Genomic DNA, 27,733 nt, shown 5'->3' on the forward strand with positions numbered 1-27,733 from the left:
CATCTGCTTCAGAACTTGCCAAGTCCATTTCTGTGATGGACGCTATAATTTGGATCGCAGAAGCTGTTAAACAACTATCCAAAGAAACTGTTAAGTCCTGTTTTAGAAAGGCAGGGTTGACTGTGACTGATAAGGAAATCCATGAAAACACTCCTAGAGATCCAAGTGACTTACACCTTATCTTCAATCATGTGAATTTCACGAACATCTAAGCAGAAGACTATGCCAGTATTGATGCGAATGTTGCTACAGAGGCTGACTTATGTGACATGAGTCAGTTCATTGAAAAATCACCAGGGAACTGAAATAAATGAGGAGAATCAGGAAGATGACAATGAAGACCTGGAACAGAAAGATGACAACAAAGACCTGGAACAGGAATATGACAACAAAGACCTGGAAACAGAAGAAATTTGTGAAAATTCAAGTGTGAAAACATACTGTAAAGCTGTGCAGTGTTTGAGGGACTTGGAATGGTTTTCACTAGCTTCAGGTGATTTCAGTTTCTTTGATGCATTCAGAAAAAACTAGAATCTTGACAGAAAATTGAGTGTGTTGTGCAATATAACTCATGTCCAGATATCACTTCTTGATTATTTAAAAAATAATTCCAGTATTATATGTAAGTAATTTAAGTACTGTACAGTACTGTACTGTAACTTCTCTATCTTGTGCAAGTATGAATAGTATTAGGCCTATAGTATGTATAACAGTCTATTGCATCTCAGAAGAGGCCCACAATGTGGCAAAGGAACAAGATGACATCTTTAACTACTCTAAAGGACTCCAGTACACAATAGGCGAGGGGAATATATTTTACCCTGTTCTGTATGACATTTACCTGTTCTTAATGGAAACCTGTGTGGCTCCATGGCTAAATGGTTAGCATGCTGGCCTTTGGTCACAGGGGTCCCGGGTTCAATTCCCGGTAGGGTCGGGATTTTAACCATAATTGGTTAATTCTCTTGGCACGGGAACTAGGTGTATGTGCCATCTTCATCATCATTTCATCCTCATCACGACGCGCAGGTCACCTGAGGGCGTCATATTGAAAGACCTGCACTGGGCCTCTCCAGAAGCCACATGCCATTTAAGTGGAAACCTGTGCATAACAAAAACATTTTTGGTACCATGCAGTTCCGTTGTGTACAGGTTTTACTGTATTTATATTTAAGTTACTTACAAACTCCCTCCATGGTCCAACTGCCCATTAAGAGCCTTGGCCTACCAAGATGATTGATGCCCAGCCAGGTGGCCTACACATATTGGAGTGCCACATGGTCAGCATGATATAATCCTCAGTCATATTGCTTGCTTTCGTGACAGGTTTCACAGCCTACCACATCACAGTTTGTCAGCTGGTCTCAAGAGGCAGTTCCAGGCCCTCAGTCCAGGATCATTATCTTAGGACGTGCTGGAAATGAACCCTAGATCTCTGTGTAAGAGGCACATATGTTATCCCTACATTCTGGAACTTACAAATAGTATATAAAATATATATGCTTAATCGATTGTTGTCATTGTTGTCAATTTCCCTCATCTAGCTCCCACCGGATTGGGATGTTTGTAACACCCTTCCATCTTCCTCTGTCCAACCAGCAACATTGTTCCTTCTTAAGTGTGTTCCAATCCAAGTTTCTTCTAATTATACTATTCTTGATTAGTCTTGGTCTCCATCTTGCCCTCCATTGTCTGTTTCAGTATTCTTCCATGTCCAAATCATCTAAGTTGATTTTTTCTCCATTCTGTGACAAAGCTTCTCCATTCTGATTTCCTTCCTGACATTCTTCTGTTCTTGTCTTTCCTATCATACTTCTTAAAGATTTAATTTCTTCGGCCTGGATTTTATACATCTGTCTTTTTGTCAGATCCAGGTCTCTGTTGCATGTCAATATTGGGCAGTAGTACATCTTATACATCTTCACTTAATCAAAGAGAAATACAACAAAATACACTATAGAACATAGTTTACCCAAGTTTTATAAAATTTCTAATAATGATAAATTTTAGAAATTACTTCCATTATCCATATGTATTGCATAAAATAACATGTCCTGACTGATTGACTGACTGACTGACCGACCATCGCTGAGTGTAAACTTCTGGACATAAAGAAATTATTTTTTGGGGATACATTTATATTACAGTATAGATGCTCACTAAGGGAGGATTCTTGGATATCCCACTGCTAATGGGGTGAAAAGGGATGAATTGTTTAAACGAGTATATCTATATCTCAAAAACTTAATAGCTTACAGACGTAAACATTGGTTTTTGGAATCTCCTTTAAAATTAAATAAATGTATATTTTTTGTTTTTGGAAAATCCACTTAAGGGGGATGAAAAGAAGTGAAAATTATTGAATTATTTTTGTGAAGATTCTTATATCTCAAAAACTGAAGATGTTAGAAACATGAAAATTGGTATTTGGAATCTCCTTTAAAAATAAAGGTACACAAATTGTTTGTTTTTTGAAAATCCATTTGGGGAGTGGGGTGGGGGATTGAAAAGAAGTGAAAAGAAATTTTTATGAGGGTACTTACATCTCAAAAACTGAAAATGTTACAGAACTAAAAATTGCTTTCATTTTCCTGGAAGTTTCCTTGAAATCCACGTGAGCAAAACTGCAGGTAACAGCTAGTCTTCTTTAGATTTTTCTGTAGTAATATAACGAGAGCTCCAGAATTTTTCTAGAGAGAATCTGGAGTTCAAGTTGTATTTAGTTTGACTATTTAGTGAATAACTATAAAATGATATAAGTAATGATAATAAAAGTGTGTGAACATAAAAAAAAGCAAATACACTGGTACTCATAACCTATGCAGAGAACAAAACTTTCAGCATGGAAATATACTGTTTAATTTTACATGTAAACTTCTTGGGTCATAGTCTCCCATTATGTTGGTTGTTGTCATCATGGTCATCATCAGAATAACACAGTTATGTCCTATTCATTGTGCATTCTGTGGTAAAATGTATGCTGTAATGATGTATTGTTCTGATAAATATACATGAAAGCAAGTGCACGTAGATGTGGTAAAATGAAAGAGATATAAACTAAAAGACAGCTGTTGATTGGTTGAAGGTCTTGGTATACTTATACCGTGAAATAACCGATTGGTTATTGGTGCCATAAGATAAACAGTCTTTAAATTTTTTCTGCGTATATCTCTGCTTGTATTCCTCAAATTCATCTATGGAATAAATTACATTTTCCAAGAGCCAAATTAGTTTTAAAGAGGGAGATATGAATCTCATTTATAATAATTATAATTGGACAGTATATACTTATTTAAATATTCAGAACCATTATATCATCGCTTAAGAATGGAGACGTCATATGTAACAGTAACCTGATTTTACAGGAGGACGAGAAAACTGTCCTATCTGGTTAAAAATAGGAGAGAAATGTGCCAGTTTTACAAATTATGAATTAAATTTGATTATAATCATATTGATTAGTACAAAAATAATTTTCTGCTAAGATATTAATTTTGTACTTACGAGGTATCTGTAGATAGGATTGCATATACAAGGTCTCCATTCCTAAGTGACAATATAAAGGATCTTTGTTGCTTGTTGTTTAAAGCGGCTTAACATCTAAGTCATCAACCCAGGCCGTGTTCTCCCTAGGACCTTCATAATGGGTGCACCACCCTGCCATTTTTACAGACCGCCCGGCTAATATAACCTAGATATGTGCTAGTTTACATAATATTAATTCATATTTGTGTCAATGGATGTTCCAAATTAAAACATAAATACTGCAAAATGATTTATTTAAATGATAAATCTTTATTATTGTCAGCATAATTGCATCAGTTTAGCTTGACTATCATGTCATGTAGTTTCATGCGTGAGCGATGTCTGGAGTAGCGTGGAATTGCATGCGAGCACTCGATTCTCCATGATGTTTCAAAGCCGTATGGTACTCCACAGCAACCGAGTGGTAAGCCCCGGTGTTATATGATTGTGAATGAGCTGTAGAACACTAGAAATTGAAAATACTCTGTTATGTCACATTTATGATAACATTAAGTTCAGTTATACAGTTAATGTTTACCTGCCTGATATTATTAATGCCTAGGGGGAATAAATTGAAATGTTATCATATTAATTTTTTAAGTAGTTTACCCCACCCGGATGCTCATTCCTGCCACCTGGCTGACGGAAATTTCTGGGGAGAACACTGGGCCCAGGACCCTTTGCCTTGAAAGTTTTTCTGTAATACTCAGTATGTACCTGATTTTTGTGCCTAGTATTGTAAGAATAGATACCAATTTAAAAAAAAAAAGAATTCTCTCCATAATTAATATTTCTCTTTTTTAATGTACATAATGGTGCTAAATACATACGCTGATAGAAAAGACATTATTTTGAATATCTGTTGTTTCAGGGAGTACAAGCCAAACCTGTGTTTATATACTACTTTGTGTTCCACCCAGCCTGTTTTCTGTTTCAGTCGCATGCTGTGTGCCACAAGAATATCCCCGGGGACTGTACTTTCGGCAACCTGGAACCCATCTATCTGCCCCCACATGCAGTGAGCATTCCACGTACAGAAGTGCCAATGGAGGCAATAATTGGGGTCCAGGTACGCCGTAAGGAGACCATGTCCCGTGAGTATTCATGCCGTAAGTGTTCCATTCAGATCACTAATAGATGGTGTAACCCAGCAGCTTTTGAGGAACAGGCACGTCAACTCCCAGTCATCAACACTGATATTACCTGTAGAAAGGAAGTATAGTACGTTAGCAGAAGCTAGCTGAAGGTATATGTTCTCCATAGTATTTGAGGAAGTTGTTAAGATGAGCTAAATAAAATTCTGTACCACTCACTGATTCTTTTACTTTCTGAAAAGTTTTTAATATATGTAATTTAGTCACACAGGTGTGATTAATCATATTTATTTATTACGTATTGCCTTCTTCATACACTCTGAACATCTTGAACCTCTTTTTTCTCTACTTATACCACCGGTGGGTGATGGCATTGAGTATATCTATAGTAACCCTTGCCCATCGTAAGAGGCAACTGGAAAGGAGATCACCAGGGACTCTCTCATCTTTAGAGAGATGTTTGGTAACCATGTAACCCTAAGTTGAGTCTGTTGCATCCACTTACTTGTTCCAGAATTTTGTATTCAATCTTCCTTGATTAACTCATACTTTCCTAAGACTCTAAAAGTATTAGATTTGCAAGTTATATGGAATCTTTCGTTTTCATGCTCTTCTTGGCCCTTCTTCTGCTTTTGCTGATAACTTAATTTGAAGGGTTGAGCTTCCTTTTTCTCTACCGATCTTCTGATCTCGGCTCATCTAGTATAAAAGATCTCATTGATGTGGATTAGATCCTGGATTTCTCCTTTTCTGCAAGTTCTCAGAATATGCGAAAATCTCTCCTCCGAGGTCTTACAAAGAGTGCATATAAATTTTAAACATTTCATGAATTCTCTCCCTCTCTCTTTTTCCTTTTCGACAGTCTGACATGAATGGGACATGCTTAGCTGCTGGTTATATCCAGATGACAGTATTTTAATTTGCTTTGACTACAGGTAAAATTTTCACTTGATAAGTCATGTATCATCTGGAAGTGCATCCAATCTAAATTCCCAGCAAAGCCTAAATTGAACCAGAGAACTTCTGGCCCAGAAATAAGCTGAGGAGAGGTGGTGGAGGGTGGATTTTTATTTTTTTATTTTTGACAGCATGAAAAAAGAAACCCATGGTGCAACAGCCCCGAAGGGTCATAGCCTACCAAGTGGGAGCTGCTCAACCCGAATGGCTGCAGATTACGAGGTGTCGTGTGGTCAGTACGATGGATCCTCTTGGCCGTTATTCTTGGCTTTCTAGACCAGGGCCGCCGTCTCACCATCAGATAGCTCCTCAATTATAATCACGTAGGCTGAGTGGACCTCGAAACAGCCCTCAGATGCAGATAAAAATCCCTGACCTGGCAGGGTGTTGAACCCGGGGCCTCTGAGTAAGAGGCAGGCATGCTACCCCTACACCATGGGGCTGGCTTTTGACAGCATGGGATAATAATTCCAAAACCTCTTGCTTTTTGACGTCTTGACAAATACACTTACAAAAATTAAAAACAGTCTACAGGAGCACACATTAAAGAGATTTAATTCATAACTGGTTATCAAAATCTTAGTTTCATCATCAGTGAATCATTAAAATTAAAATATTAATATGACATAATTGTGTCATCTTGATTTTAAAATATAACGTATATCAGCTTGTCTTATTCATTTTTATATCTTTATTACAGCACAACACTGTCCTCTACTTTTTAAAATCAAGACAAATTTTAATATTTTAATTTTAATGATTCACTGATGATGGAAATAAGATTCCAAAAACTGGTTATGAAATAAATCATTTTGATGTGAGTTGATATAGACTGTTTTTAATTTTCGTAAGTATATCAAGCCATCAGCGCTGTTTACAAGGACTTTAAGTTTTTATTATGATTATGGTTCATTTTGACTAATCTTCCAAGAATCATTAAGTTCACTCTGAGGTTTGGTAACTTTTAGGATATCATTGCCCCTAATTATAAGAGTTCTTACTACTGTGACTTGACTGGGAGAGTGCTTATTCTTCAAGACTACTAAATATTTCTTTGTCATTAAGCACTTTTTCAGGGTGATGTATTCATATTGTTATTGCTGCATGCACCAGTAATGTTTGCTCGTGCATGATATGATGTTTGTTATTGCTATAAAGGCATGTTATCATGGCACTGATGGCAGATATACAAGAAAGTCTATTTTATGGTACTTTTTTAATTTCATAGCTTCTTTGGTGATGTGTTGCATTTTTTTTGCTGTGTGTCAGGGAGTTACTGCCAAATAGAAATCTGTGTATAGTATATTAATGAGGAATGCATTTCACATTGAATACGTTTCAGTATGTGCATTTTTATTAGGTTAGAGAGGAAAGTTTTCCTTCTGAGCAAGGAACAATAGGGTAGCCTTCCATATTTTCTTGGACTTCCAGTACAGAGGACATCAGTTGGCATTTAATTAGACAAAATCCCTCCAGCATTTATTTTCACAGCAGCTGAGTTGGAACTACCTTAATATAGAAGGCAAAACAAAAATCTTTATTGTCAACAGATATTGAACCTTGAACCTCCCAGTAAAGAGCTCTACCAGTACTTCTTTAAATGCTAAGCCATTGTGGCTTGTAATTGTCCATTACTAACTTTGAAGCACACTGTTGTTGGAAATGTTTATCAATATTCCATGATTCCATGACATGCCAGGTGAATGTTATTAATTTTCTTTCTGTTCTTTGTAGCTTCATCCTCCAAATGAATATATTTTCATGGGACATATCTTTCAGTTAGGTTAGGTGAGGTTAAGTTAGGTTATTAGGGAGACGTCACTACATCACCTTGCACTAAGACCAGTTGGATCTCTTGTGCTTGGAACATATTGTACTTCTTAAGTACCGGTACATATTTCCTTTCTTAAATACTATAAACATAATTCATCTTCTCGGCCACGTAAGAGTTGCCCGTCATTTTAATCATGATATCGTAGAATAATTTGCCGGTACTTAAAATGATCCCAGGTAATTGTTGAATGAGGGAACTTCTAAGATTGTGCCAACATAGGAAATAACTAAATGTATTAATTTATATCAAAGTAGAAAGCATGAAAATTGAAACATGCTCAAAGAAAACACTATGACAGATGATAGAAGGAGCAACTGACATGAGAAACAGGAATTTAAAAAAAAGAAAGAAGAAAAAAGGTCAAAGACGAACTTCACATCCTCATGCACTACTATCAACTTCATTAATGGGCTTTCTCTTTACCAGTTCCAGTTCTTGTTGACCTATTTTTACCCAACTCCTGACCAACTTGTTTCCATTCTCCCAACCAACACTAACCTGTCATTATTTTTATTCTTTGTTTCTTCCTAGCTTTTGTCTCTGATGTATATAAATGATTAAAATGCATTGCTGGGAATAAAGTGACAGGATGAATTAGACATCCTGAAGAAAATATGTCTCCACCTCTTCCCCTGATATAAACAATCGTATCCTTAAACTGAAATGCTAAGTACTCTTTATGACAACAGGCTAGATTGGTGTAATATTCAGTGGAAGTTAGAAAGTCTGTATCCCTTTTTCCCTGGAATGAACCAATACATTAACCACTATCTGTATGCAGATAATATTAATCAAACACTTGTTATAATGAATAGAAGGAAGGGGGAAGATTCAAGCTCTTTATTTGCTCTTCATCTGGGTGGAATAAAGCATTTAGGTAATACAGTTCTGATGGATTGGATTACTAGAACATCATCCTATATACCAAAGAATCCTAATGGCAGGCAGCTTTTTTTCGGTCTTCAGCACCTAGCTGGCAGGTATGTGTCATGTTATTATTTATATAACCACTGCAATTAAAATGGATAACTTTGAAGGACACTGCTTTTACCTTTATTTGAAAATTAAGATACCAAATACATGTAGCAGTTCAGAAGAGGAGTGGTAGTTAAAGTCCCATCTTCACCATCCTAGAAGTTTTATTTCCTGTTAACCCCTGGCAAATGTCAAAATGGTACCTCACATAAGCTACAGCCACTTCCTTTCCAATCCTTGTTACAGTCAATTACCTACCCCCCCCCCCCCCCCACACACACACACACTCTCTCTCTCTCTGATTCAGACTAGCAGACAGTCTTCCCACACACATGATGTTCATTGGTTGTTGAAGACAAAAAATAAAATAGAATAAACTAAAAGTATGTACACATTTTTCAGTGTAAAAATATATTCTTAAAAACTTTATTATTAACTTGATATCCACATCAAAGGATCTCTGAGAAGGGTGCTCTTGTGTTCAAGGTTACAGCCTGACCCTGATAGAGCTGGCTGAGAGACCTTCTTCAGTAGATTTAATAGCTCGTTAAAGAACTACTTTCCAGGGCAAAATTCTGATACTCTGGCATCTCTTAACTATAAAAGTTCAAGGGACATTGAACACATAACATTAAATTAAAACATTTATTGCAGCAAAATAGCCATACATTAGTGAAAGGTGTTATAGCAATTAAACACTTGCACCATTGGTCGCATAGTCTCTGATTGATCTAGTCCTCTTGTTGCAGAATTCTAAGTGATATCGTTCGATATCGTTCACATAACTGTCCACGTAATGTACACTTGCAGAGTTTGATGGTTTGTGGTATGTTGGGTTTTCGCAAATGACATGGTGGAATCCATAACATTAAAATCATCATTATCATGGGGTGACCATATATGTCCTCTTTTCCCTGGACACATTTTCCTTTACTGGACAAATTTTCCAAACTTCTGACAATGGTCATCCTTTTAGAACCGAGATCAAAATGAATATTGAATTTTCATGACTGCATTGTACTCAAAATAAACTTTCATCATATTGAGGTCATGTTCAGTACATATATTGTAGTACATATTGAAGAGATGTTGAGTACAGAACAAAAACGGCCAACTGACACCAGTGGGATCTGTACCCACAACCTCCCGAACACAAAGTCATATTTTGAAAGTTTATTTTAAGAGCAAAATCTTTGTTCAAATCATGAGCATTGCATTCCTCCATGGATATAGCCACAGCAAAGATCATTCAGTCATTCAGTCATGGTTATAGATGTTATAGATATGGAAATACTGTTTTCTTTATTTAATGTCCAATGGGCATGGGGCAGAGACATAGGCTTAGAGGAAGAAGTAAGAGGGGTTGTTGGATAGGACAGAAATGAGAATGTTATGATGGGCGATGGGAAACTTTTGAAGGAAAGGAGAAGAAGCAACAATATCAGAAAGATGGCAGGACTGGAGAAAAGAATCTGAGAGAGGTAATGCTGTCTGAGGTGAATGCACCAATCAAGTCAGCATGGTCTGAGGAATTCTGAGGTACCAGATCTAGAGGTAAAGGATCAGATAGCGAGACATTTTATAAAATGACGTGCTGGCTGAAGGACTGAACAAAGAAGATACAACAGATAGAACAAGATGGAAGAGAATGGTCAAGACACCCAACCCAAAATAAGCGATAATGGGGGGGGGTGAAGGAAACAAAGGCAATAAAAACAATAGTAAGTGTCCAATACAATTTGAGACATTCAAACTGTTTGGAATTTCATGAATACTGCATTTGACAGGTAACATAAATAGTTGATTGCATCTACCAACAACCAAAGCTTCAGAAAAACACCTAAATGATAGGAGAAAAGGGCAAATATCTGGGAGGAATTTTATTGCACCGACACAATGATAAATAAGGAATGGACTCAAACCAACTATGCTCTTAGACACACAGTGACTCGGTTTGCTGTGCATGGATTTCATAATCGTATATGTAAAATAAAGTCCTTTCACTCACCGGATGAACACTGCTTTTGTGAACTTTGTGGTAAACAATGTGGGAGATATCACCTACAGGACTGCTTGAAACGAACAAAATCTTTAGTGAGATATAGTGAAGAAAATTAATTTATTTGTATATGTATTTACTGGCCATTGGCTGAAATAAATCTCTATTATTATAAATAGTTATTTAACACATTCACTGCAGATATGTAGAAGACGGCATACTTGCCTACCTGAGCACTTTTGTTGTGTGGAACTGTATGTGTCTTCATCCTGCCATGGTGGTTTTTCTTCAATGTCATGTTCTTTTAAGCCTCCTAATGTTGATGGAACTGCATTGTTGGCCTCCAGGCCAAATATGTACAGTAGAACCTCGATAATTCGTACAGTATACTGTAAAATAACAAATACATAACATACTGCTGGCAAAAATGATTATTTCAAATTCCGGCCTTTTATAAAAAAAAATTAATAGTGATATAATAATAATTAGGGCTCAGATGTAACACTTCGCTGGTCTCCATCTTCCCTCTGTTGTTCCTACCTGTAGTGACTCATACCAATTTCTCATCGGTACCTCTCGTGGGCTCACTCCCTGAGGAAAACCCTTAGCCCTAATAACATTACCCCACCTGCCTTCCTCAACTTTTCCCCTCCCTCTAACCTACCTACCATACCCTGTGCATTGATTTAGGGAGACCTACCATCATTCCTGTCTTCTGTTACAAGCCTAATTATCTCCCCCAAACTCAGTTTCCCTTATCCTAATTCCCACTTCCCACAGCTCCTACACCTGCCTCCCTCAGCCATTCTTTTCTCTCTTCAAGGAAATGTGAAATAATGTAGGGTAATATCAGCAGAAATAAAATAACATATTTTATGAATAGAAGTATATGTTTGAGAGGAAGAAAATATTGTATACTGCACAAAGTTTTCACAACAATAATCCAATCAAGATACTAACTGATCAAGTAATTACACTAAAATTATTCTACTTAAACATATCCTAATTATAAAATACTAGAAATGTGTTGTTACACTAAATACATGTATATATGGACAGAATATGTTTTTGTTTTACTACTGCTATGTGTTAACAGAAAAAGCAAGCAAGATACTACAGTACAATTCTAAGCTGCACTGAAGCCTATTCTAATTACAACAGGTTAACTGAAACAATAGAAATCTAGTAAGATCAAAATACCGAGGGAGATTATGCAATAATAAAGTAAGCACAATAATTTATAATATAACAACTGCACTTCAATAATTCTAAACTGTGTTTAAACATATAATAATTTAATGTATATTGAATTTTCACGACCGCATTGTAATCGAAACCGACTTTCAACCTATTAGATCGTGTTACGTACATTTAGTACGAGTTGAAGAGATGTTAAGTACAGAACAAAAATGGCCAACCGGATACCAGTGGGATCCGAACCCACAACCTCCCGATTTCGTGTCGGCTGCTACCAACGACTTAAATGGGCGACTTAAACGCACTCTACAGTGTGATGGCAGTAGTGCCAGACCTGTAGCTTAGATCCTTTCCAACAGAACAAAGATGGCTTAGGCTACCATAGCTCAATTGGTAGAGCAACAGTAGAACAACTGTTAAGTATTTCATCAGTGAAATACCACATATTCTCTCAAATTTCTTTCTTTAAACAAAATTTACAAGGGTATTCTGTTATTTAATTAAACAAATTATTACCTTCATGATAGGTGGAACTGGTGGATTGGCTCTTGAGTTGCTAAGTATACCATGTCTCTTGACTGCACAAATATAAAATGTGCAGAAGTTACAACTTCCCATAATATCCTTTGTAAGTATTCTATCAACAAACCTACCAATATTTAAATTTAAAAAAGGGAATTATATTTCTTCTTTCCCCAACCCAAAATTGAAACAGAATAAACCTAACTACGTAACCAAGAATACGTAATCTACTGTTCACCAATGGAACTAGTCAATGTAAAATTTAAATAAGTATCACTGATCATAAATACTACCAACAAACACCAAACACCAATATTTGTAGCACTAAATTGGTCACACATACACAAAATTATCCAAATATTTTGTGTTTCCCCTTATCAAGTTGCTGTATCGAGGATGTTGAACTATTGTCAGAGGTTCCATGTTCGGGATAGTCTTCTCTACCCACGTCCGTATTTCCCTTCTGTCTTGCCTTCTGTGATCACTTGTATCAGGCTGTATTTGTTTGGAAGATGTGACCAAAATAGGCTGCTTGCGAGGGTTAAGGCTTCGTATGATTTCCCCACTCAGTGGAGTACCTCCATAGCATCTTGAAACACTCTTCAATTCATCCACATTTCAAAGGCCTGCAGTTCCATGAAACCAATATGATGACTTTGAGTGCATATTTTGGCTCAGCTCATAGTTATAGCACACATTTGATATTGCATGTTTGATTGATTTATTTTAAAATGTTGTGAGATAAAAGTTAAGCTATACTTACAAGGTGTGAGGAATGCAAATGATTATAATATTGTATACATATACAAAGGAATACACCTTTTCTATTCCAAAAGACAGTACACATCACATCACTTTACTGGCTCAGGGCTGAATTTTGAACATTTTCTTTGATGAGGAACTCATATACAGTACCACCATTCCATAGACTATATTTTTTACTCCAACTTATAGTAAAATGGTACTATGTGTCCATCACCATAACAAGGCAATCCAGGAAACTGTTATCTTCTGCCTTTTATTGGTTCAGTAGGTTGTGACAGACTTTCATTCAATGTTATTTGTGTTCCTGTGTGAATAGTCATGGGTCACAACTACTACATATTTTGTGATAGTTCAATGTTGCCAAGACATTCAGCTTAGTAGGTCATGTCAAGTATCAAACATGTAGTTTATGTCAAAGTTACTACCTAATAAGCTGTAAGTCTATTTGAAGTTCATTATAGTCTTGAAAGCTAAATACTCAGTTACCAAAATTGTTTCAAACACACTGAAACACGTTCATGCACAGTTCCCTGGTCAAATTCTGCATATTTGTGTTGATGGGCTGATGGAGGTGCTCTTCATTTTGTGGTTTCCCAGCTGTGCATGGCTACGTGAAAGGGTACTGTTGCCATTGCTGAATTGTGCCACTCACCACTTTTTTTCTTTCTTTTTTTGTTCGGGGCGTCGACCTATAGAGATCTTTTGCTCCTACTTGCACCATGTGATATGAACCTGCGTGTAATTGGAATGGAGGAAGTGTAGAGTGTTGAATGTGAGGAAAGGAACGTTAAGGACGACACAAACATCCAGTCTCCAGGCCAGGGATATTAATCATTTACAATCAAATAACCCTGACCCAGCCGGGAATCGAACCCGGGGCTGCCGGGTGACAGGCGACTTACCACCTTACTGAGCTAGCATTCACTGTTTGGTGTTCAGCAAATCTCAATGAATGCCACAGGATACACATTTTTTCTCATGGAGGAATTCAGTTTCACCTTTGCTTTATGCACTTCCGTGTTGGATACCATTTTGGTCCTCTGCTGCTGTCTGGTCATATGGTAGCAAAGTGAAACATGTATTGATAGGAAGGCTCAAACTCAGCTACCTTGCTGTGCAGATCTCGTTCTGATGTGGACTGACATAATAAAATGGAAGGTTTCAATTTCAAAGTGACATGGTATACTGACTTGACTATTGATATATAGGCCGGCCCCGTGGTGTAAGGGTAGCATACCTGCCTCTTACCCGGAGGCTCTGGGTTCAATTCCCGGTCAGATCATGGATTTTCACCTGCATTTGAGGGCTGGTCCGAGGTCCACTCAGCCTACGTGATTACAGTTGAGGAGCTATGTGATGGTGAGATGGCGGCCCCGATCTAGAAAGCCAAAATAACGGCCGAGAGGATCCATTGTGCTGACCACACGACACCTTGCAATCTGCAGGCCTTCGGACTGAGCGGCGGTTGCTTGATAGGCCATGGCCCTTCAGGGCTGTTGCGCCATGGGGTTTGGTTTTTTAATATTTTTTTACTGATATGTAACAATTAATATATGCAGTTATTGTCAGTTATAAGTTCCAACTCTAAACATACTTTCAGTTGTTTGCTCTGTTAATTGAGTGAAAATGAACACCTATTAGAAACAGATAGGGTATAACATACTATAAATAGCAGTGATTGTCAAATGGACATAATATCTAATTTCCTCTTCACCAGTCAAACATTTACACTGATGTAGGCCTATTCACAACCAGCATAACCCGTTGACAGGACATTCCTTCCATTAATATATAAATATCAAATTTATGTGTAGATGAATTCTGAAATTAACAGTCCTAGTTTTGTGTTGGCCAAAATCCAAGCCCAATGAAATATTTTCTCCATTTGGTAGTGTCCCTATACATATTTTGTTTTGAAAACTTCAAGACATCTAACTGCTGTTCATTCTGATAAAAATCTTCTTGTCTTTTCAGCTTATGTGTTGAGAAATGTTGGAGACTCTTAAAATGAAATACCGTATCTAGCCAAAAAAAATGGTTAGCTGATGATTCCATTTGTTTTGGAAGCACTGAGCTTCATTGTTCACCAGAAATATTATAAATCTTGAGCAGATACAATTATTATAACAGTAATGTCATTACTTTAAATAAATAAATAAATACTTTTGATCAATAATTTACAGGCAAGCAGGTAGACTGTGTAGAAAATACAATCTCTTAAGGCAGAACCTGAATAATACTCATCATCATCATCATCATCATCATCATCTTGTGTAGTTAAGCATCTTGTGTGCCAAAATAATTATCTTGCTATATAAAGACTTGTTCTGACAGTCCTTATAGAATAAAGTGTACGTTATTTGTTCAATACACAAAGTACAGTGCATTTTCAGTTTGGACTGTTATACCTTTTGGTGTTTGGTCAGCAGTCCTATGAAAAGTAATCTAAATGCCTCCACAATATTTAATTTGCTGTTAGCACTGAAGTCCTATCTCATTCTATACCTCTTACCATAAAATCTCTTTGCACTTGCATATTACAGGTGAGTCCAGTAACCCCTATCAAAATGTTCTTGGTCCATTTACATCACATGGCACCACCATCCAAATCTGTCAAGCCATTTCATCCAAAATGTAGATTCCTGATACTGACATTCGTCATTTCATTATGGATGCTCTGTTACTATCATTGCCACCTGCTCTTTCTAACCTCAAGCTTATGTATAACATTTGGAATGTCATAAAATTAAAATGTTTGAGATTACATGGTGCATCTTCTTTTGATAATAATTTTGTGTGGTTACTGCTGGCCTGGTGCATATCTTGTTAGGTAGGTCCTCTGACAAGCGTGGGCAGCATCTGCCATGTATAGAAAACTGTTTGTCCTTGTGGTGGAGGATAGTGTTATGTGTGGTGTATGAGTTGCAGGAATGTTGGGGATAGCTTAAACACCCAGTACTTTAGTCAAATACCCAATCAGAAATCAAACCTAGGGCCCTCTGAACTAAAGGCCACTGGGCTGACCATTCAAACAAAGAACCAGTTTGGGGAGCTTGCTAGAATATGGAGATTGAGTAGGTGAAGTTTCTCCCATGTCCATGTGAAAACACATAGTTCAGGCAGCCTGGCAGTTTCCCTGCTATGATCCACACATCATGGTGATCACTCCACAACAATCTGCTCAGTGAGTCTTGTGATACTACCACATGTTTACCAACTGTTTAATGTACAGTACAGGTGTCACCATTCACCCTCATATCGTGATGTAATGAAATGATCATCTCTCCATGCCTTACACTGGTATACAACTGATTAACAGAAACAAAGAATATGACATCAGACAGGTCATGACAAAGAGCCTACTGACAGTTGAGAGACACATCCCTTTCAACACAAGTCAGAGGATCGTCTGGCAGCATCTCAAGATATTTCCCTACCACCACGATGTTTGCCTGCAATGAACAACAGGAATTACAAAGCCAGGTGCACATGTTGCAATGTGATGTGTGAGTGGGAGCCTGCAGATGAGCAGTGGCTAAATCGGTGCAAGTTTGCAGACAAAGCCACCATTCACATCAGTAGCATTGTGGACGCATATAGTGCAATCATTGCAGGAGACAGAAAATCCACACATCATGTAAAGTAACACATGTCTAACCAATAGATTTACAAGATCTTCGACAAAAAATCATAGAGATGTTTGCTTAAATCACGCTAGAAAACCTCAAGTCCATGTGACACAAGCTGTTCGGAAGGTATGAAGTTTGCCGAGTCTGCTATGATGGACATAACTGTGGAGGATTAAACTGCTTCATACAACTCTTGTGACCCTTGTATGTAAATGTACAAAGTCATAAATACATTGGTTTATTTATTAACAGAAATGAGTTATAGATCCATCTAATCAATAAATCAGAATTGAGATAATTAAAATGAACTCATGTATTCATTCAAAGTTCTTGTCATCTTAGTACTAGTTTCGATCAAGAATCTGATCATCTTCAGCTCAACAAATTAAATAACAGGTTAAAACACATCTAAGAATTGAGTACATAAAGTTGTTTAAAACATGAAGGTGAATTATGTAGTTAAAACAAGTCACAAGGAAATGCATACAAAATTCTGATCAGTGGAGTTAAATGATTATAAAAGGTTGAGTATAGAGTCCATAATGTTATGGGCAATATGTTAGCTTCAGATCTTGATATTTAAGGTTAAAATGAAGTGGTGTCAAAACTTCAACTTAAAAATAACATATTGAGCATCTAGGCTAGTATTTCCAGTAGGATCATATAGAGGTATAATAAACATGTCAAGGAACAATGAACTAAGATTGAATTAAGATGAAGTTTCATGTGTTAAATTAAGCAACAATGGTGTTGCTATCCTTAATAATGTTCATGTAAAATCAATAGATTAAACATATGTATTAAACATATATATTAGATGTGAATATAAAAACAATGTTGCAGTTAACGAGATTCAAGATTTTTTGTTTGCTTTACGTCGGACCAACACAGATAGGTCTTATGGTGATGATGGGACAGGAAAGGCCTAGGAATGGGAAGAAAGTGCCCGTGGCCTTAATTAAGGTACAGCCCCAGCATTTGCCTCGTGTGAAAATGGGAAATCATGGAAAACCATCTTCAGGGCTTTCTTTCTTTTGATATTAAAAAAAATGTTTAGCACCAGGACAGTTGTCTCAGAGCCTAATGTCATACTGAAGGTGGGAATGGAAAAAGGCAAAGTATACTGTGACATTCATATGATGACTGATACATGTTTTTAATTTATGTAGGAGAAAAGAACTCTAGATATCTTAATAGTTAACTGTGCTTCCCAGGAAAGTTTACTGCCTAAATATACTCCTAAAAGTTTCACAGATTTACAGCCAACAGTGGAATTTTTAAGGCTAAATTCGATATTTTCCAGTTTTCTTTGTTTAATCTGTTGAACTATTGGCCTGAAATCACATATTGGACCTATTTAACATATCATCTACAATCAACTGAGCAAAGTTTAGTTCAGAGTCAATTCCAAAAAAAGTTGTATCATCTGCGAAAAGAATAGTGTTATTGCCCACATAATGTGGTAAATCATTAATAAATATCACAAACAACAGTGGACCTAAGATGAGAACCCTGAAGGATTCCAACTAACAACATCTATATATATAAAATAAGAGTTTTGTCTGTACATTGCTCAGAATTTGAAAAAAAAGATATGTCTGTATCGTTCATGTCCACAGTAACATGGAAATGTACTTTTTACTTTTCCGTAATTTAGGTCTGTCTGTCTGTCTGTCTGTCTGTCTGTCTGTCAGTCTGTCTGTCTGTCTGTCTGTCTGTCTGTCTGTCTGTCTGTCTGTCCGTACACACATCACTAGAAAAACGGCTAAAGAGAATTTAATGAAAATCAGTATGCAAAGTCGGGGAATAAGTCGCTACAATCTAGGCCATAAATAATTTTATTTACGCCGATAGAAATGGTAGTTTAGGGGAAGGTCTAACATTTAATTTTCAAGTATTTATGTAATTGGTGGTCCTATCTTAATAAAAATTGGTATACAAAGTTGGGGATTAAGTCACTACAATCTAGGCTATAAATAATTTTATTCACACTGAGTGAAATGGTAGTTTAGGGGAAGGTCAAAAGTTTAATTCTTAAATATTTACGTTATGAGTGGTCCTATCTCAATGAAATTTGTTATGCATAGTCGGAGAATGAGCTGCTGTAATCTAGGCTATGAATTACTTTATTCACGCTGAGTGAAATGGTAGTTTAGAGGAAGGACTAAAATTTAATTCTCAAATATTTATAATATTAGTGGTCGTATTGATAAATATTACATAACCAAAGTTATATAGAATTAAATTTCCAACCATTTATGTCTTATACATTTTTACTGTACCAGCTATGATAACACAGATATTCATGAATTTGTAATTTTGTTGCTAAGTCCATACCAACGCCGAGCCATGAGAAAATGGGTTAACAGGATTTAATGAAAATCGGTACATAGAGTCTGGGAATAAGAAACAACAGTCTAAGCTAAAATAAATTTATTCACCCTGGATGAAATTGTAGTTTAGGGGGAGGTGCCTAAAATGTAATTTTTAAATACCTATGCTATTGGTCCTATCGAAAAGTATTACATAACAAAATTTATAGAGAATACAATTTCCTATCATTTATGTTTTATTCAGTTTTACCATACCGACTATGGTAAGAGTGGTATTTCACAGTCGGAAGAAAACTAAATGTGAAGGCCTACAATATCGAAAGCGCATAACATTGATCAACAATAACATTACATTGACCATTGTTTCTTGTGATGTTCTTCGTCTCTTATGCTGCCTCTCAACTCCGATAGATGGGATTACTGCTGTGTATCGAGTATAACAGTCAGATAGATTTTTCCGGCGCCAGTGCACTGAATTAAGATTTCTCGACTCATCGGGTACTTCTAGGAAACAGATTAGTAAAAGGGCATAGTTTTTGCCCTGGGAGTCTCCACTATTCGACCCCCTCCCCGCCGAAGAAAGACGAAGAGTGTTCACGGATCACGGCTTTCTGGTAGGAAATAACTGGGAAGTTAGTAAACTTTCTTCTTTAGCATGCCATTCCTCTGGTTCATACATTTTCTGATATAGCTGGTACGTAACAGACTGGTTCATCATAGTATTCCAGCTATTCAATCCCTACTCTGACGTGCTGTTTTGAATGAGCACTGTGCACACTTAAGGCAGAGGCCCACTTAGTAGTAGTAGTAGTAGTAGTAGTAGTAGTAGTAGTATGGCCTGTTCTAGAATAACAATTTAGGCGTATTCCAAATTATAGCACCACAAATCACTAAATAACTCAAAGTTCAACCGTGAAAAGAGTTGTTTCTTAAGAAAAGCTTCTTCCTCTTCACTTTTATTAAATTATATATTCATTTTATTCCAAATTAGCAGCGAAGAGGGGGTTTTTCCTCTGTCTTGGAGCAAAAATTTGCCTCCAAGTCAGATAGATTTTTCCGGCGCCAGTGCACTGAATTAAGATTTCTCGACTCATCGGGTACTTCTAGGAAACAGATTAGTAAAAGGGCATAGTTTTTGCCCTGGGAGTCTCCACTATTCGACCCCCTCCCCGCCGAAGAAAGACGAAGAGTGTTCACGGATCACGGCTTTCTGCAGCTTTGATCATTCCAGCTCTCTAACTTTGGACTGTTAGATCTTCAGCGTAGTCCTGTTTGTTAAAAGTGAGAAAATGTGTGTTTTTACCATTTGATCGAGTATTTCATATGAAGGAATGGCATTTAATCGCACCATTCCTACTGAGGTCATTGTAATGACGGATGTACATTTCAGTTGGTAAAACCACTAAGACAGTCTTTCTGAGGATTTAAAAATGCAGGTGGAGAGTGAGTGTCTACTATTATAATAAAAACACCCCAACCTGATTGTGATTGATGGTAGGCAAGCGGGTCTACCATTACAATGAAAATTCCCTAACTCAGTCTTCATATGAGAAAAGACGTTTGGTGACTTCCCCGTCGCGTTTCTAGGGTGCCGATAAGAGCTATGCAATTTAATACAATCTTGCTCACAACGCGTACACTACCTAATCTAGAATTTTGTATACAATATAAAATTCCGTAATGAAGCACGGGTACATCAGCTAGTATTTTATAAGAAAAACGAGAGGATTGTGTGTCTAATTTGACACTAGTTGAGCATGCAAACTTCTATGTTGGCTGTTAGGTGGTCTTCTGTTTAATCTGAAGTTGTAGTGAAATCCTTTGAATGCTGAACAGGAGATGTTAGGTATCAAAGGGATGTCCTAGTTATTATGTTACCGAGCTCGATAGCTGCAGTCCCTTAAATGCGGCCAGTATCCAGTATTTGGGAGATAGTAGGTTCGAACCCCACTGTTGGCAGCCCTGAAGAGGGTTTTCCGTGGTTTCCCATTTTCCGCCAGGCAAATGCTGGGGCTGTACCTTAATTAAAGCCACAGCCGCTTCCTTCCCACTCGTAGCCCTTCCCTGTTCCATCATTGCCATAAATCCTATCTGTGTCGGTGCGACGTCAAGCAAATAGCAAAAAAAGGAATGTTATTATGTTATCAATCAGTATTGTGAACGAGGCTTGTGAAAGGATATCCCTTGATGTTCCAGTGGGAGTTCGTGTGGCGGGTTAATACATGAGTTAATTTTAATTATCTGCATTCTAATGTATTGATTAGGTGGATCTATAACTCTTATTTCTGTTAATAAAGTCATATCCATCAATGCGGGCCTTATAACATGAAAATCATTGCTTATACATTGATTTTTGACATTACAGTGTATGAGAGTGAGCTGGCATATGAACAGTGGCAGTGGTTGTTAAGAAATGTTTTAATTTTTTCTCTTGCCTATAGCAAGAACGAATGGAGAAATTGTTTTCAAGTCGATTGAAGATGACTACTCTGTTACATATCCTGAATCTATTCAGCTTTTACCAGAGTCACCCTGTATACTGAATGTTGGAGAGATACTTCCTTCTAAAACCTACCTTCCTTATTACAAAATACAACAGAGCACAACTAAAAATTATTAAAATATGTGAACTTTACAACATCTTCATTCTGTTTCTCTTACTAGATTGCTCCTGTTAGAATATATAGTCTGAATAGTACCATGTATGCCAAATATACTTAATCTAATCCTCTAAAATATCAATTTGATTTTCATACCACATTCTCAAAATTTCTCATAAGTTTTGATATGCTACACTACACAATTTTGTCAGAGTTTGTTGTTACAAACAAGTTATTAACATCAACAGGACTACCTGTTACAAGCTTTCCAGACAAATGAAACAAGAAAATGACCAGAAACCAACCCATGGGCTCCTTCATACTCATCTCCAAACAGCTCTTAGTCTTTCTCTTGCTCTCTTTTTTTAAATTACAGTTCACTTAAAAAAGTTCTTAAAATCTTGACTAGAGCCAATCTCCATTTAGAAAATACACTTCCCTCTGAAAAAAGGGTAACACTTGATATTTTGGTAGAAAGCTCAGTTAAATTCTATGTTGAATATGATCACCATACTTCTTCCAATATTTATTGATTGGTTAGTATTATATGAACATTACTGAAGATGAAGTGACAATGAATAACAACAGAAGGCTATATTGTAACCCATTCAAACAATGGCAAGTACTCTTGCACATTCCTTACTCATTTTGCGCCAATTATGAATACCATTATTTCAGCATTGTAGTCGCTATTTTACCTTTGATGCTGATTGACCAGTATTTAAGCATTACCTGAGGATTTTCTGAACCATAAACAACTCATCAACTTGCCTCTAAGTCCCGTGGACTCAGCAAAAGCAGTAGCTTTGGTGAAAGATGGCCATAGCTACCACTGTGTAGCAAAGGTTTTGAATACATCTCCTACAAGCATTCATTGGGCTGTGAAATATTTTCAGAATCATCATACATACCACAAAAAGCATGGTTCAGGCCGGCGTAGGTGCACTTCTGCCTTGCAGATCGCTTTTTGGGGCTACAAGTGTTGAGGAACCAACGTCTTACGGTGTTTGGGGCTCGGAGTTGTCTGATGCAGGACCACAACCTAGCTATGAACAGGGACACAGTCAGAAGGAGACTTCATGAAGCAAATTTAGCATCTATAAAACCAACCAGAGGACCAGCGCTTCTGCCACAACACTGGAAAGACTGTCTTCATTTTGCACAGGTGCATGAACATTGGACTGAGGAGCAGTGAGAACACATAATCTTCAGTAACTTGTCCAGACTCAACCTGAGATCACCTCATGGAAGAGATAAGGTGTGGAAGGAGAATGTTTTGCCCCCAGTACCTTTACTGAGGTTACACCATTTGGAGGAGGTTCTGTGATGGTATGGGGTGACGTAACTTCAGATAACCATACCAGTCTTGTACTCATTAAGAATGGCTCCCTCACAGCACACAGGTACGTTGAGGAGATTCTCGTTAATCATGTAATGCCATTTGCATTCGCTTTCCATAACAACTTTATGCTTATGCATGATAATGGAAGACCCCATGCTGCTCAGTGTGTCATGGAGTTTCTTCAGGGGGGGTCAACATTCGCACTCTGTACTGGCCAGACAGGAGTCCAGACCTCAACCCTGTTGAGTATGAGTGGGACATCATTGGTCATTGCCTTTGGCACTAAGTTTACAACAGTCTGGCTGAACTAAAGGTGGCAGTTTAAGAAGAACTGGAGAACTTACCACAATAGGACATCTGGGGCTTGATCAGGAGCATACTAAGAAGACTTGCGGTGGTAATTGCAGTAAGGGGTGGCAATACCTCCTGTCAAATAATCAACATCTAACAAGATTCCAGTGCATTTCCTTAAACTTACGACTTTTAAATTAATAATTTTGATAATCAGAAAATCTGTCAGATTCTGCTTCTTTTAATTTAAAAAAGCCTATCTTCTGAAATAAAAATGTTTTGAGCTTTGTTGTCTTTGGAATATGTATGGAAATATCCTTTCTTTCATTCTGTAATGATGTTTTGAATACAAAAATAAATGTTGCTCCTTAAACTGAGATTATTTTAAAAATATCAAGTGTTATGGTTGCCATTGATGCTTTCATGGTCTGTGCTTATAGACATGATATAGGCTTTTGGGCTTATGCCATGTCAAGAAAATAAGGTGAAATTCTTTACGTTTCGCAGAGAACTGTGCTCTGCATCATCAGAAGAAAATCTTGACTGTCCACGAGAAAGGCTTTTTAAACAATGAGCTTTTGAATTTAGGGAGCCGTCTGGTAATGAATGAACGTACCATTTCCGCTTCTATTATAATGTCTAAATTCAAAAGCTCATTGTTTATGAAGCCTTTCTCATGAACAGTCGAGATTTTCTTCTGATGACGCAGAGCACAGTTCTCTGCGAAACGTAAAGAATTTCACCTTATTTTCTTGACATGGCATAAGCCCAAAAGCCTATATCATGTCTATCAAGTGTTATTCTTCTTTCTTTTGGAGGGCAGTATAGATTTTCAGTCTATTTGATTCTAATATTTCTAACAAGCTACCGGTACTTTCCAAACCAAATGGTTAAGGATTTTTTTTTCATATTTCCTCTTGCCTACAACAGGCATAAATGGAGGAATTTATTTCGAGTTGATTGAAGATGACTGCTCTATTTTGGTCTCTGTCAGTGTAGTAAATGAGCAGTGTGGTAAAATTTTGATGTATTTTGTACTCTATTTCTGAGTTTCTTACTTCACTGTGTTATCTAAAGAAGATGCCCAAAATTTAAAGTTATTATAGGTAAACTGTTGGTTTTCCAATCTATTTCCAACCCAGAAGTGCTGGTTCTGACAGGGGCCAATCTTTTCATTTTCCCACTTTCCTCACATTGCTCCTTTCTTCACCAGTGTCGGTGCATATTTTGACTACATACTGTCTAAACATGTCACAAAGAATTAAATCAGGTCCAGTGCTTGTTATCCTCTGAGACTTGAAGTATTGATATTAATTTTTCAGATTTTGAGAAAGCAGTTGGTTTCCTTGCAATTGCTTGTAAATTCAAAAAACATGGGATATTGTAATATCTTACTAATGCAAGATGTACCTTCACAGTAAATTTGATAGCAGTTTAGATATGTAAGGTTAACAAGTTCTTAATCTTATGCTTAATTCTTGCGTATGCTGTGATGTGCATGCCTCTTTGATTCTGGTTTTGCCATTTTGCAGGCGATGATGATGATGATGATAGTGGAAGCAGAGTTTCAGCTGTCATGAAAGGACTGTCTCTCGTTCTCCCTCGCAGTTGTAAGGGCAGTTGCCACACATCACCTCCTTACATAAGAGGTACATGTGTGTTGTGGCACAGTGTTGCATGTCGGTGCTGCTCTCTGCTCACTCATTGATGTCTGTCTTGTGGTTTTGGAGTAGCCATTAACCCTTGAGAGGTTGTGCCCTTTAAGTCACACAAGGAGTCGTGCACGGTCATTTAGACTGGGTTCAAAAATTGGGTATTTGGGAGGCATCTAGTGTGCGAAGAACAATAAATGCCCTACATAACTGATATATTAGAAAATATGTTGAGTTAGATAATACAATTAGATATAAAACCTTCAGAGGTAGTTAATTGGGCCGCTTGGTTACCTAGTGGTCTGAATTGTTACGTAATTCCTTACTAAGCACTAGTTGGTTTGGTAATTACATAATTTACAATAAAAGCAAACCAAAGATGTTTTCAAAAGTCATGAACTGGGCTTATACCACTTGGGAATCAAGTTGTCTGTTTGCTAATTCAGGAACTGTAGCAAGTCCATTAGCCAACCAGTTCTCACTAGCTAGCGTAAATTGCATGCATCACTTCCGAGAACTGGCTGCAGATTGGATTCTTACACATAACCACCTTATTTTATGAGATAATGACTAAAGTTAGGAAATTAATAATAGAGAAGAGACTACATGTACCTCATTTTCTTCAAGTCCATACCAATAAATTCTGTGGCCTAAAGAAAAAATCAGTTAAGTTATTTGGAATTTAAATTTTCGTCAAATAAACTTTTCAAATTTTATTTCATTTATTTTGCCAATAATCTTTTATTTATGTAATTCTTATAGTAAAACTAATCAAATGGTTCATTATCAATACAGTACTTTATTTCTGTCTTCATGAGCTACTTCACTAAATAATGCTCATTTTCTGTGGTAATTTTTTCCTCTTCTCTGCTGTTTATTTTTTAATGTTTAACTCCATTAACTAATAAATTTCAGTGCTGTGAGATAGTGTACATATTTCAGCTGATCAGAGAAGTAAATAACAGTGCTAAATCAGAATACCTAGTTTGGAAGAAATGTAATTTCATATCTGAAGGTCAGACAGTCAACTGGTAATGTCAATTACCATCAACAGTTCATAAGTTCTTTGAAATGTAGTGCGGAATAGATTGAGGTATGGTTTATGGTTCGAATGTGGTAGTAAAAAGTGGTTATTATATGAGGTTGAGAGGGCCATGTAAGATTCCTTCAAGAGCTAAATGGAGACTTAATGATGGTAAAGGTAATAAGGCTAAAATATTAACCCTGAATACTTAATCTGGAAGTTGAAGTGAATATACAAGAAATATAAAATAAAAATAGGGACATAACAGTGGATCACCATGAACACTAGAGCTAGAGTTGTCCACTAGGATTTTTTGTATGGTTCCAATCAGAAACTGATATTGGTGATTGCCCAGGTATGCAATGTCAAGTTGTGAGGTGTTGACCTGTGAAATGTTTAGAGTTGATGTAATTACTGTATGCGGCAAAACAAACAGAATTGAAATTACAAACATGCTTTGAGCATCAAGTTACAACCTTATAAAATGCAGGGTGACAATGGCAACATGTATTTAACTGCATCGATACAGCATGCGTTTAAAATGTACACCATCACGTCTTGTGCATTGTTCATAATGGTCCTGTAGATTGTTGAACATGTTGATGAACACAGGTTGCAACAAAGGACACAAAAAGTTACTACGGTATATCTTCTGTCTTAATTTGGGAACATTCGTAGGTTGGTCAGACCAGAAAATGTATTATTTTTGTATATCCCAAACTGAACATATGCTGTACCAGCAAAGTTAGATACATGTTGCCATCATTATTTTGCATGTTATAATGATGATGATGATGATCAGAGCATGTTTGTAATTTCAGCGCTGTGTTGGGTTTCTTTTTCTGCATACTTTAATTATGCATTTATTTGATTAGGTATGTTTAGTAAATTGCAAAATCAGGGCAAAAGACATCTAAGATAACTAGTCATAGGATAGATATGAAATATTCCATGACAACAGCAAGTCATCATTCCTTATACAAGAGATAAACCAAATATGAGCTTCAGAGTAAGCAGGAAATAAAGCACAATGAAAAACTGGTTAGAACATCAAACTCTTATGCCTATTAAAATCTAATTAATTATCTCACAAAATTTGCTGCCCTTTGTGAATAACAGGAGGGTCCTGCAAAGTTATGAGTAGGGCTCTAGTTTTGCATTAAAAACTGCGAAAGTGTACCGTATATAATTATGCAATTATTTTAAATAGGGAAATATGCATTAACATCCCAGAAAATGTATACTATCCAAAACATCACAAAAATGATGAAATAATGAAAAGAAAATGGAATGATGTGTTTGTCCATTTTGACATTGAAAAATCTATTTACCAAAGCAATAAAAATATTGTTGTATAACTCACTGAATTTGTGGACTGGAACTGCTTAAGTGAAGATAGTTCTTCCTATTGGAGTATATAACAATAATCATTTTAAAGTTTGAAAACAGAAACAATTCCCATTTATTTCTAACAATTATTGATTTGTATTGAGAAAAATAACATTTGGTTGCCAAAGATATAGGTGCATATTTAAAGTTTGCTATTTCTTCCAGCAACAATGTTTCTTCAGTGTCTGACAATTTGCTCTCTGTTGTAATGTATGGAACCCTGGATATTTTTGTAGTTCTTAGGAAAAAGTTTCTATTACGGTACTTTCTTTGCAGTTCCACATGGTGCAGATTTAATGACTAGTGAGAGATTTTTCTATTTTATTTATATTGGTGACAAGTGATGCATCACGTCATTTTAGCACTGTGATGGCTTTAGAAATGAAGTTGAAATGTGACGAAAATTAATTCCTCGTTTATTCCTTCCCTACATACAGCACCCTTTGTTTCAACAATGCTTTCTGCATCATACATAACTTTGGGAGTTATAAATAAGGTTGTGAAACCATCCTCAGTTCAAAGATATAACCATACACATGTATATAAAAATAACATGACAGATTGACTGATTCATCATCGCCGAGCCGAAACTACTGGACATAAAG

At 36.7% G+C, this 27,733-nt stretch overlaps 1 protein-coding gene across 6 annotated transcripts in view; it reads left to right on the forward strand.

The window, feature by feature from the left end:
- The window catches only part of LOC136858040 (diacylglycerol kinase theta), a 559,022-nt gene that overhangs the window by 310,588 nt on the left and 220,701 nt on the right, over positions 1-27,733 (forward strand). For 3 of the 6 annotated variants that reach the window (XM_067137265.2, XM_067137267.2, XM_067137268.2), the window contains exons 5-6: positions 4,463-4,634; positions 24,596-24,712. In XM_067137265.2, the coding sequence (XP_066993366.2) occupies positions 4,463-4,634; positions 24,596-24,712 (289 nt within the window). The remainder of the gene's footprint in view (positions 1-4,462; positions 4,635-24,595; positions 24,713-27,733) is intronic. The other 3 variants (XM_067137266.2, XM_067137270.2, XM_067137271.2) reach the window with 3 other exon arrangements.

The sequence above is a fragment of the Anabrus simplex genome, chromosome 1 (genome assembly GCF_040414725.1).
Source record: "Anabrus simplex isolate iqAnaSimp1 chromosome 1, ASM4041472v1, whole genome shotgun sequence".
Taxonomy (NCBI): Eukaryota; Metazoa; Arthropoda; class Insecta; order Orthoptera; family Tettigoniidae; genus Anabrus; species Anabrus simplex.